The sequence below is a fragment of the Mastigoproctus giganteus genome, chromosome 12 (assembly GCF_048544385.1).
Source record: "Mastigoproctus giganteus isolate SK-2022 chromosome 12, ASM4854438v1, whole genome shotgun sequence".
Lineage (NCBI taxonomy): Eukaryota > Metazoa > Arthropoda > Arachnida > Uropygi > Thelyphonidae > Mastigoproctus > Mastigoproctus giganteus.
In genome coordinates this window covers 124513559-124526567 of record NC_143586.1, presented here as the reverse complement: position 1 = coordinate 124526567, position 13009 = coordinate 124513559, and the positions used below count along the sequence as shown (strand labels likewise).

General features: G+C 41.2%; 1 protein-coding gene across 1 annotated transcript in view; it reads left to right on the top strand.

Annotated features, from left to right (window-relative positions):
* The first annotated feature begins 859 nt into the window (after positions 1 to 859).
* LOC150077393 (DNA damage-regulated autophagy modulator protein 1-like) overlaps positions 860 to 13009 on the top strand; it is a 115950-nt gene continuing 103800 nt past the window's right edge. The window contains exon 1 of the mRNA XM_090386880.1: positions 860 to 1045. Coding sequence (XP_090243006.1) covers positions 1018 to 1045 — 28 coding nt within the window. The 5' untranslated portion in view covers positions 860 to 1017. The remainder of the gene's footprint in view (positions 1046 to 13009) is intronic.

The following is a 13009-nucleotide window of genomic DNA, read 5'->3' as shown; positions in this document are numbered from 1 at the left end:
TTTCAAGTCGCTTTGAAAGAGAGAAGTCATGGTCGGTGTCATTGTCATGTTGAGAGTATTTAGGCTCTAACCGTGGAAAAACATCAGTTTCCATTTCTGCACCTTTTAGTCCCGGTGGATGGAATTTTCCCCAGGTTACCGGCCCCGCCACGTGGAGGCAGGAGCTGTGCCACCAGTGACCAAGCGGATATTGAAGTTAGTAGAGTGGTCAGTATTTGATAAGACTAAGAAAAGAAAGGTGGATTCCCTTTCTGGGTTTTTACTTCTCACTTTGCAAGCAAAGAACCACTTGATGTGAACAAAAGAGGAGAAAATCACAGGAGAAAAGAAATAAAACTATTGTTTTCGGAGAGCACTCTATAAATCGTACAGAGAAAAACGCTTGGCACTCGGGGCTACTGAGTATTAGCTCAGGGTCCTAATGGAGTGACCAGGCGGTATTTGAAAAGACGCAACAACACTTCTTTAGAAAAAAAAGTATTTAGATGGCATTTATACGCTTTCCATATCCATGTTAATAAGAGTAGCATTATTAACGCAATATTTTAGAGTTGTGGTTATATGTTAATATTGATATACTGAAATACCAATTATCAAATGCTCCTTCTATTCACAGCATTCATTCAAAACACGAATTTCGAGATATTAAATTTTTATTAGCAGAGGATAACTTTCAAATAACTGGGCTGACAAAAACGCATTTTGGGGTTTTCTAAGTACTCAATTTTCCTCTTACAATTGAAAAATGTGGAAGGAAAGAAGAAACCTATACAGGAGCTTTCTATGGAGCAATAAAACAGAATTCTACATACGCTTACTCTCAAGGTGAACCGGTTATCTACTTCATTCGCTCTAGGTAGGACAGCGGAGAAGTAAAGACCCTATCTCCTAAATACATTATTACCCGACGGCAATGAAAGTTGTCATGTGGCAGAAACAACGTGTGGTTTAGTGCGTAAGGCAGAGTCAGAAGGAGTAATAGCATAGCGGTGTCGATCAACCCACAAAAACAGAGGTATGGCACTAGTAGGGAATGGACAAACAGGTAAGTAGTTTTGAGCATTTACAGATGTTGGGTGGAAGAATTCAATTTGCAAGTTAAATTTTAAAATGCAAATTTCTTGAGTGCGTAATTTTTGTTAGTTGCTTTCGTTTTAAGGAAAACGATGGCATCTAAACTTTGCTCGCTCTAAGAACCAGTAATGATTTCGTACTGTATTCAAAGCAGGTCTTAGAATACATGGAACCATACCTTAATCATATCAAATGTTATAAAGGCAAATGTTTACGTTTGTCCTCTGTGACGGTAGTGGCGAAGCCACTCCTTTAGTAACGTCACATCAATTTCTAAAGGCTGGCTCGAAGTGGTTTTTTTTTTTTCTCGACGGTCATAACTCCTAAATGGCTTTTCGAACGTTAGCGGGGTAGTACTTTTATAGGACGTAAGTACAGGATTTATTTTCGGAAACTCGATTTATCACCATAACACGACAAGAAAACAAACCTCGGTTCGTCAAATGTAAAAAGATGCTCAAGGAATTCGGCATGCTATGCACTTTTCACAGACAATGTAATTCTTCCAGTATTTGGACTTATTTCCAATTCTACGAACACTGACCCATTATGCGTAAGATAAATGATGAAGCAAAATTATTAACTTTAGCAAAAAGAAAAAAATAATAATAATAAATAAAATAATAATAATAGATGCGAGAAAAGTGATCAACACAGATTGAAAATTCTGATTCATTTATTTTGGATAATTGAAAAACAATGATTAATAACTTTATTAGCCAACCAAAAGTCCAGATTCTTTTTTTTTTATTATTAATGAAACAAAACAAAATGCCAAGGCCGATGACACTATGTCCTCGCGGTTAGCGGCTAGAAACTGCAAGATCACCATTAATTACGCATTTTTCGAAAAGAAAATAACTTTCAATTTTTATATTTAAAGTTAATTACAAAAATCAACTTTTTATTACGAAATTAATAACATTTTTATTATATAGAATTGGAAGAATTATAAGATTAAGTAGACCGTTATTAGACTTTTGCTAAAAATCTAGCGACAGTAGCCTGTCCAATACAGATAGCCTCGAGAAAATGGGGGTATCTAACTTTTTTGAAAGCTCTTGAAATCATTAACTTATTCTATTGAGCAAGGATTAATTTAGTTAGGGATTAAGGAATAGGAAATGATGAAAGTGTAGGAATTCTGTAGAGGATTAACGCAGCAGATGATCAGTAAAAGTAATTAGACTACCCTATGGATAACTGTGCGTAATTTTCAATATAAGTATAATATTCTTTCGGACCTATTTCATGGCACATTTCGTTCGTACTCGGACAGAACAACAATGTTAGAAGCTGCCTATTATTTTGTAAAATAACAAAAAAAAGTAAATTAGAAGTGTTATTTAGTAACAACGTTCAACCAATAAATAACAATCAGTCAAGAAATTCATCTAGATTTTCTTCATTCACTTGCAAGTTTCTTATTCCTGTTGATGTGTGTATAGTTACATACGAAAGCCCATGGAACAGATCCACAAAGCAGTGACAATTTACATTTATAGGATCCCTACGAGCAACCATAAGTGATACAAGAAAGCAAGCTCATGCAGCATTCGCCAAAAATGTGTCCCGATGAAATCTTAGACTTTCCTGCTTACCCCTTGTTATGGAAAATGTTTAAATAAGAATTAACTGACTACGTGTGCGCCCATAAAATACAATAGTTTTTTTAACCTTTGTTGTTGTTGGGTTTTAGGAGCATCGGCAACTAAGGCCATGTTGCTCCATGTATATTATCGAAAAATTGTGTGTGTGTTTTCTGAAATCGATTTTCTGTTTGCTGGACAAAAAACCCGAGTTCCCGTGAGGTAAAAAAACATGCTACCCTTCCCTGAAATCGACTAACCTCAGCCACGTTGTGAAAAAGACCCATAAAAATTCCTGCCATTATCGACGTTATTCGAACTCCTGTCTTTTCCACCCGGCGTGGAGAAGAGGACGGGGATCGTATCAACTGTGCTACCCACGAGGCCTTTTGTCAATAACTTTTATTCCTTCCTTTGCTGTGTCTTGCATATAATACATTAGGAAATTTTTGTTCTTTATTTTTGAATGAACCAGTTATAGAAGAAAGTCGTATCCTGGGACTTTATTATACAGGATGTCTCAAAAATACACGGCATAACTTCAGGAATGAGTTCCACATATGTAGACAATAAAAATATTTTATATCAATATAGTTCCGGAAATGCTTGGTTCCCGAGTTATTAACCGGAATGTCTTATCTCCCGCAGGTGATTTCCTTCATCACAAAGTACTGACAGAATCTGGTGGTTTCCCATTCCGACCATGTACTCAAATCAGGAGCAAGGGGATATACACTTTATGTACGGTTTGGAGGTCGGAAATGCGCTGGAGGCTCGTCGTTTGTACCGCGAAAGGTTCCCAGAACGAAGATGTCCAGACAGGAACAACGTAACCAACAACGGGACATGATATTGCCAATGGGGATGTCTCTTTGTGTGCCCCATGTAGCATGTAGAGTGGGAATATTAGGCGCCAACTCAGGGTTATGGGTCTTTATGAGAGCTTGGAGAACAGGGTGGATGCCCTCCAAGAATTTAATTTGTGGCCCAACAAGCTCTCTGCTGTCCACATCAACGCCGGAGCTTATACTTGATCGTAAGGCAATAGCGGCAACCCACAAGGCAGATGTGCTGGTCCCACAGGAGCTAGTTGTTGTCGATGACTATTGTCAGAGAAACGGGAAATAAATTGTGCAAAAAGGATAGGTGGAATAGGCCAGGGTATGTCTGCCAGGGGGAAAAGTTGATGACGTTGTAGAGCAGATATTAGCATTAGTAGAGGCATTTCATGCAAGAAAGCAAGCTTACGCAGCATCAGCCAAAAAAAAAAAAAAAAAAAAAACACACACTTCCACTTCACCCCTCTGTTCGTTCAAAATACCTGTCCAGCTGAGCCTTAAACTTATTTAGGCTATCAACCTCCACTACAAGGGATGATGTCTGTCTATCCTACATCTGTCTTTCCTCAATTTGAATTTATGCCCTCTCAGGTGATTATTCTGAGCTAGAGGAAGAATCCCATCAGCATTGAGCATGCTCAAACCATTCAAGGCTTTATACACCTCTATCAGATCACCTCGTTGGTGCCTAGTCTCCAGACACTGTAATTTGCAAAACTTAAGCCTTTCTTCGTAAGAGCACCCCTTTGTTCCATTCACTAATCTTGTTGCCCTTCTCTGTACTCGTTCCAGCAGCTGTACATCGTTATTGAAATGAGGCCTCCAGACCTGTATACAGTACTCTAGGTGTGGCCTGACCATTGCCTTATACAAGGGAATAATCACCTCCTTATCCCTGTTGGAAAAATTCCTGTATATCATTGACAATACTCCATGAGCTCTCTTGCAGCCCGTCTGCACTGCTCAGAGAACTTCATATCTGTCTGCACTGCTCAGAGAACTTCATATCTGTCTGCATAACCACCCCCAAATCCCTTTCATTCTCTACCACTGTCAGTGTAGTACCACAGAGTTGATACGTTGCTCTGGGGTTGCTGTTTCCCATGTGTAGTACTTTACATTTGTCAATGTTAAACTTCATTTGCCACCTCTCAGCCCATCTGCTCAACCTTTCCAGATCCTGTTGCAGCAGCATAGTGTCAGTAGTGTCCTTGACAACCCTGCCAACCTTTGTATCGTCTGCAAACTTGGACATTAAGCTTGATATACCATCATTAATATCATTTATAAATACAGAAAACAATAATGGACCCAACACAGAGCCCTGAGGGACTCCACTAATAACATTAGTCCACGATGAGCAGTGTCCATTGATTACCACACTGTCTTCTCCCCCTCAACCACCCCTTTATCCATAGCAGCAATTTGCCTCCAATGTCACACTGCTCCAATTTGTGTAGCAGTCTTCCATGTGCAACAGTATCAAAAGCCTTTCTAAGATCCAAGTATATAATATCAAAGCTATTCCCTGCATCCAGTTCTTTTGTGACTGCATCATAGTATCCAATCAAATTGGTCAGGCAAGACTTCCCCTTAACAAAACCATGCTGTGTCCGAGCTATAACTGAAGTCTTGTCTAAATGATCCTGCAGTGCTTCTTTAACCAGTGCCTCCATTAATTTTCCTGGAACAGAAGTTAAGATCACAGGTCTATAATTACTTGTCAGCCTTTGATCCTCCTTTGTGAATTGGGGTCACATTTGCACATTTCCAGTCTATGGGTACCTCCCCTGAGTCCAAGGAAGCTCTCATAATTATGGCTAAGGGTTTGCTTACTTCCTTTGTTGCCTCCTTTAATATAACTGGATAGATCCCATCCACCCCGTGTGCCTTTGTGTTTATCTTCAACAGTTTCTCCTCCACTTTACTCCCAGTTATTTCAAGATTCTGTAGCTTACTGCTAGAGTTGAATACACCTCTGGCATTCCCCTCGCTGAATAACTCCTCATGTGTGAATGTCGATGCAAAATATTCATTTAGTTTGTTAGCTACCTGAGCAGGGTCATCAACAGTTGACCCATCAATATCAAGTGGACCAATCTGATTCATCCCCTTCCTTCTAGAGTTTATATAAGTAAAGAACTCTTTGCTGTTTTTCTTTGCATCCCTTGCCAAGGATTTCTCGTAATCTGCCTTCGCCTGCCTAACCTCCTTTGTAACTTGGTTGCATATCAACTTGTATCTATCATAGGCTTCTGTGTCATGTGTTAATTTTCAAGTATCCCATGCATTTTTCTTCTCTGCCATATGCCTCATTAGTTCATCGGACATCCATTTTGGCCTAAACCTTGAAAAATATTTCTTAGTTGGTATGTAAAGCCTAGTAGCTTCCAAGATAAGTTCTTTGAATGCTGATAAGTTCTTTGCTGTTGTTAACATCATCAGTTGATCCCACTGTATAGAATTTAAATACTGTCTCAGTCCATCGTAGTCGCCTTTACGGAAGCAATAACCCTTCCCTTTACCCCTAATGGTAGTTACCTCTTTGAGTAAATCCCACTTAAGCACACTGTGATCACTGCCACCTAGTGGTTCATTTATCTGCAGATTCTTTATGCATGAAGAATCACTGCTGATAATCAAATCAAGAGTATTACTCCCTCTAATTGCCTCCCGAACATGTTGATGTAGAAAACAATCATCCAATAAATCCACAAAAGCCCTGCTAGTGTGTGAGTGACCAGCCCCCAAATTCCAGTCAATATCTGGGAAATTAAAATCTCCCATTATAAGACTCTCTGATTTACTGGCCCAATCTATTTCCCTGTACAGTTCCTTATTATACTCATCAGAGTCATTAGGCCTATAGCACACTCCTACTCTCAATTTTCATCTCCCAAGGCTTATGTCACACCAAACTGATGCGACACTGCACTGTCCAGCGATGTCGACTGGCTTCACTTTCTTGGTTTTTATGTGTTTCTTAACTAATAGCATAACCCCTTCCCCCCTTCCTATCCTGTCTATCCTTTCTGTAGACGTTGTACTCCCCAAATTGCAGTTCTGCATCCCTTATCTGTGTGACACCACGTCTCTGATATCCCAACAATATCTGCCTTTGATATTTTGAGCAATACCTCAAATTCATCAAATTTATTTACTAAACTCCTAGCATTGGTGTACACGCAAGTATACCTGCACCTGTTTCTATTCTTAGCTACCCTAACACAACCCATGTGTTTACTTGTACCGCAATGGCTCCCAGCAGTCTCTGAAATATCATGCATCTTGTTTTTCAGGCTTCTGCTCATTCTAATAGAAGCAGTGCAAGAATCTCTTTCATCTCTGCCAGTGGCTACTGTCAATCTATTGGTCTTTGTCTCCCCCCAAGCTAGCAGTTTTCCGACCCACCTAACACTGCCTCGATAGCATCAGCAAATATTCTTGCACCCTTTCTATTTAAGTGTATCCCATCCCTGTAGAAGCAATCTCTCCTGTTAACGAGTACAGTCCAGGCTGAAAAAAATTCTACCCCTTGAGCCTTGCACAATCTTTCCTAGGCCGAATTGATCGACAAGGCTCTCATCATATACTCCCTCCTATCGTGTCTGGGCAGAATTGCAGACACTTTCAAATTCAACCCTAATTCTCGGCTTTTGTTCAACAGTGACCTGTACTTGTTAAGTAATTCTGCCGGTCTCCTACTCTTAATATCATTAGTAATGATATATCATCTTAAGGAAAAAAGGCGATATTGTTTCACCACGTTGACACTACGACATTAAGAGTAGGAGATCTGTGCACTTACTTAGCAAGTGGAGGTCAATGTTAAATTAAAAAAAAATAAATAAAAATAAAAATTTTGCTTGGGATCCAGCAGAAGCGAATGTCAAATTCTGATTCAAATAGAGAAAAAAGTATCTGCTGGATCTGGGTGAGGGTTATGCCTCAGATAGTAGAGCCTGTGTTCGCTTGATGAGTAGCTATATATGATATACCTTTGGTAATCGCTATTTTTAACGTGATCAAGGACTGTTTCTATCGCATGCAACTCAGCAGTATAAATACTAGTTTCTTGTGGGATCTTATTAGATAATGTTTTGTGACGAAATAACAGCAGAGAACCCACATGACATTGACTTCGAGCCATCTGTATAGACTAGCAGAAAGTCGTGATACTGCTCTATGTGATGCAAAGAGTTTCTGGTAGACAGATGGCGGCGTAGTAGCCTTCTCCCAGATCTTAAGGGAGAAGTCACAAGTTGGAATATAGGCATGCCAGGGTGGAAGGAATTGCCTTTGTGACTGGGCAACGCTGTCTACAGTCATCTTTAGTTAATTTAACAGTCCTTGTATGCGAATACCAAAAGGTTTGTTGGCAGTCCGACGGGTGTTGTAGAGATTTTCCCAACGTGACTCAAAAACGGTTGCCCACGTAGGGCCTGTAAAAAGATGCTGGAGATTACAAGGACTGTTGGAAGTCATGGAACAAGTAAATACATGGCTGTGTTAGGGTAACTAAGAGTAAGAACAGGTGCAATCTGGCCAGTATTACTTTTTCATGCCTGTTTTTCCTCAAGCTGGAGCTCCATATTTGTGGTTCATGTTTAATTTCAAATAATTTATTGTTCGCATGTGTCTTCCAAATATTCAACCATTGATCCCTACAGTTACGTCGGATATGTTTTAGGAAATCTATATAGGGTACTATGGTTAGATGGAGGTGCGCTGCTCTTTGGGTGCTTGACTGCCTGGTCTGCTGTTTCGTTACCTGTGATGCCAGCATGCCTGGAATCCAACAGAAACTTACAGTATGATTCAGATTCCTAAAATGATTTAGAAGAGACCGGATTTCTTTTGCTATGGGATGTGGGGTTGAGAAACTTTAAATTCACATCCTGGTGAATTTAAAGTTAGTCTATACATCTAAAACCTCGACTTTTTCAAATATCTTAGATGTAGATTAACTGAAGATTGGGGAAAGAGGAAGTTTGCACAAGAATTCAAAGTAGGAAGATTCTTAGTGCCCTAAACTCTATATGGTGGGACAACAATATCTTCCGTAGAACTAAAAAACATATCGGACAGTCGTTAGTGGAATCGGTACTTTGCTACGGATGTGAGGTGTGGACACTGAAAGAGGGTGACAAAAAAGCTTGGAGCCCTAGAGATGGACTACCTACGTCGGAGTGCTAGGGTTTCCAGGCTAGAGAGGATAACGTACGAGGAAATAAGACGTATGCACGCAAATGAAGATATTATAGAATGAATAGAAAGTAAGAGGTTGAGATGGTTTGTACTGAGTTGATTGAGTTTTTTTATTGGCGCATCAGCAGCTATGGCTATAATGCGCCAAACCCTAGTTATAAAAAGTAAATACTGTCAGTGACCTAGTGAATTAGGTCACTACGTCACATTATAAAAACAAGTATAAACTGTAACAGTAGTAAATCTTAAAAGATAATAAGATTTTTTAAATATGAGTAAAAAGGTTAACTAATTTTAGAAAATTAAAAATAGCAGACACATGGTCATTGTCGGATAAAATCTGACTGAGTGTATATGGCTCAGTCAGATGGTTAAAAGCGGTACAACGGATATTGCTAAAATCTCGACATTCAATTAAAATATGATGAATAGATAAAATGGTGCCACAGTTCTCGCACATAGGACAGTCATCTGCCCTCAGCAGAAAAGAATGTGTAAGATGACTATGTCCTATTCGGAGGCGAGCTAGAACAACTTCCTCCTTACGATTCCTGCGCAGACTAGACTGCCACGGTTCAATTACAGGCTTTATACGATATAATTTATTCGCAGTCTGTCTATTCCACGAATCCTGCCATTGGGAATGTACCTTTTGATGAACTATTTGCCTGTAGTCTGTATAGGGGACTAACAGGCAGCGGTTATTATTGGGAATTGCTGATTTGGCTGCGGCGTCAGCCAAATCATTTCCCCTAATCCCAATGTGGCTGGGAATCCAGCAGAAGCGGATGTCATATTCACGTTCATGGAGAACGTGAATCTTCTGCTGAATGCTAGACAGAACTGGATGAGGATTATACCTGACAGATATTAAAGCCTGTAACATGCTAAGAGAGTCGGAGTATAAAATGAACCGTTGGTATTCGCATTTACTAATATGATCCAAGGCTAACTCTACAGCGTGCAGCTCTGCAGTAAATATGCTGCAATCAGATGGAATCTGCTCTGATATAGTGGTGTCTGTGAAGACAGCAGCAGATCCCACATATGATTCCGACTTCGAACCGTCTGTGTAGACTGGCGCGAATTCGGAATATTCAGTTCGGTGTGCTGAATGAAGCTGCAGGTAGACACATGATGGCGTGTCCAACTTTCCCCAGTTTCGAAGCGACAAGTCGCATGCCGGGACACGAGCATGCCAGGGTGGAAAGGGTTGCTTTGATGTTTGGGCAACCTTGTCTACCTTGATATTAAGTTCTTTGAGTAGCTCTTGGAAACGAATACCAAAAGGACGATTGGCAGTCTTTCGAGTATTGTATAAATTTTCCCATCGTGGCTCAAAAACGAATGGCCACGTAGGATGGTCTGGCAGGGATTTTAGTTTTAAGGCGTACTTTAGAGACAACTGCTTACGACGAAGCGATAACGGTGGTTCGTTTGCTTCGACGTATAAGCTCTGGACAGGAGATGTTCGAAATGCTCCAGTAGCGATACGTAGAGCCTGATGATGGACAGGGTCCAGCCATCGGAGGGCACTGTCTCTGACTGAACTATATACTTGGGACCCATAATCTAATTTGGATCGCACAAGTGCACGGTAAAGCCGTAGCAGGGTGCAACGGTCTGCACCCCAAGATAAAGAAGAGAGCGAGTGGAGCATATTAAGGCCTCTTGTGCACCTTGTGCGGAGTTGACGAATATGATCCAAAAATGTTAATTTTTTATCGAAGATGAGTCCCAAGAATTTTGCGTTCGCTACTACTGGAATAGCATTTTGTCCGAGCCTTAATTCAGGTTCAGGATGAAGATTACGCTTGCGACAAAAGTGTACGCAAACGGTCTTCTCCGGCGAGAACCTGAAGCCATTAGGAAGTGCCCAGGAATTCAGACTATCAATGGCTTTCTGCAGTTGTCTTTCAATAACCCTCATGTTGCACGACTGGCAAAAAATGCTAAAGTCATCAACATAGAGGGCACTGTTTACAGTTGGAGGAAGTTGTTCTGTGATGGAATTAATTTTGATGGCAAAAAGCGTGACACTTAATACTGATCCTTGTGGTACTCCCTCCTCTTGGCTAAAGGAGCGAGAGAGTGAGGATCCCACACGAACTTGGAACGATCGATTGGCTAAAAAGTTTTGAATAAAAAAGGGCAGATGCCCTCTTAGGCCTAGGCTATGTAAATCTTTTAAAATGCCAAATCTCCAAGTTGTGTCATACGCTTTCTCCATGTCAAAGAACACCGACACCAAGTGTTCGCGTTTTAGGAAAGCATCCCGGACGGATGCTTCCAATCTGATGAGATGGTCCAAAGTGGACCGATTCTTTCGGAAGCCGCATTGGATTCTGGAGAGAAGGTCATTTGTTTCTAAATACCATATTAAACGAGAATTGACCATTCTCTCCAGGATTTTGCACAGACAGCTAGTCAGAGCAATAGGACGATAACTGGTGGTAATTTTCGGATCCTTTCCTGGCTTAGGAAAGGCAAGAACGATTGCCTTTCGCCAGGAATCCGGAAACTGCCCCTCAGTAAAGATTCTGTTATACAGAAGGAGCAGACAATCCATAGATTTTGGTGAAAGATGTTTAATCATTTCATAATGGATGCCATCTGGTCCAACAGCACTTGCTTTGGAAAGAGTGAGGGCACTTTTCAGTTCCTCTATAGTGAATGCCCCATTGTAGGGATAGAGGCCCTTGGTCTTAAAATTAAGTGCTTGTTTTTCCATTTTATTTTTCAGGACCAGGAACTCTGGGGAGTACGAGGATGTTGCGGAGATGTCAGAGAATGTTTCCCCAAGAGCATTGGCTATTGCAGTTGGATCTGCAATAGCGCATCCATTATAATCTAGGATTGAAGAAGGGTGGGATGTATATTTTCCCTTCATTTTCCGGATTTTATCCCAGACTACCTTAGAGTTGGTAGACTGGTTAATAGATGATGTAAAACGGATCCACGATTCCTTTTGACTCTGACGACGGATATATCGGGCTTTGGCTCGTGCACGTTTAAAGGTTATAAGGTTCGTCGTGGTGGGATAGCGGCGGAATATCCCCCACGCTTTGTTTTGAGCCTTTTTTGCCGCTGTGCATTGGGAATTCCACCAAGGTTTAGGAAATGGTGGAAACCGGGCAGATGTTTTTGGAACAGCATTCGCAGCTGCTTGGACAATATTTTCTGTGATGTACTTAACTGCAACATTGATAGACTCTTGACTGACTGTGCTAAGATCAAAATGTGCCTGATGTTGGAAGGCAGTCCAGTCAGCCTGATCAATCTTCCACCGTGGCAACCTAAAAGGAAGACATGGTCTCCCACTGTGTAACAAGGTTATCACGGGGAAGTGATCGCTTCCGTACGGATTCTCCTCCACTTCCCAAGTGAGTGAAGGGAGTAGAGAAGGGGAGCAGATAGAGAGATCAATGGCAGAAAAAGTACGGGTAGGCATGTGGAAGAAGGTGTTTGTTCCAGTATTTAGAAGGGAAAGGTCATTGTCATTGAGCATATGCTCTATGACTCGTCCCCTTCCGTTGATGTTAGCACTACCCCACAGGGTGTTATGTCCGTTAAAATCCCCGAGAAGTAAGAAAGGGGGTGGCAGCTGCGTAAGGAGATCATCAAGGTCTGCCTGGGGGATGTCAGTCCCAGGTGGCAAATAAATGGAGCACACAGTTAATAGAAATCCCACTGAAAGGCGAATTGCAACAGCCTCTATGCTGGTTGTAATTAGCAAAGGCTGCACTGGGGTCTGGTTACCCACAAGGATAGCCACTCCCCCATGTACAGGGCCGTCCGCAATTCTATCCTTTCGAAAAAATGTGATGTTGTGCATGGTGGGATCATCATTTGCCTTTAGATATGTCTCCTGCAAGCAAAAGCAAACCGGCTCGTGCTTTTGCAGGAGGGCCTTGATGTAATCCATATTTTGCCGGAATCCACGACAATTCCATTGTAGGAATTTAGCCATTATTTTGGCTTGGTGGGTCCATCTGGCGGCTTCCGAGGTGCTGAGGGCTTACTTTTATCAGTCTTGGATTTATCTTTTTTGGGGAAGAATGGACGCTGTCCCGTGTCCATTTCTTCCTCCGCAAAGAGTTCCAAGACTGATTCTTCGGGTACCTCCTTTTGCTCGACATCCATTTTTTCTTGGGTAGTAGGGGGGGACTTCCCCTTTCTTATTCTTTTCTTTCGTAATTACCTTTGTTAATTGTGGAGCATTAGGAGGTACCGATATAGGAGTGGCAGCTGATTGGTCCTTCTGTGTAGGTTTTTGCGAACTTAAAAGATACCGCGCGA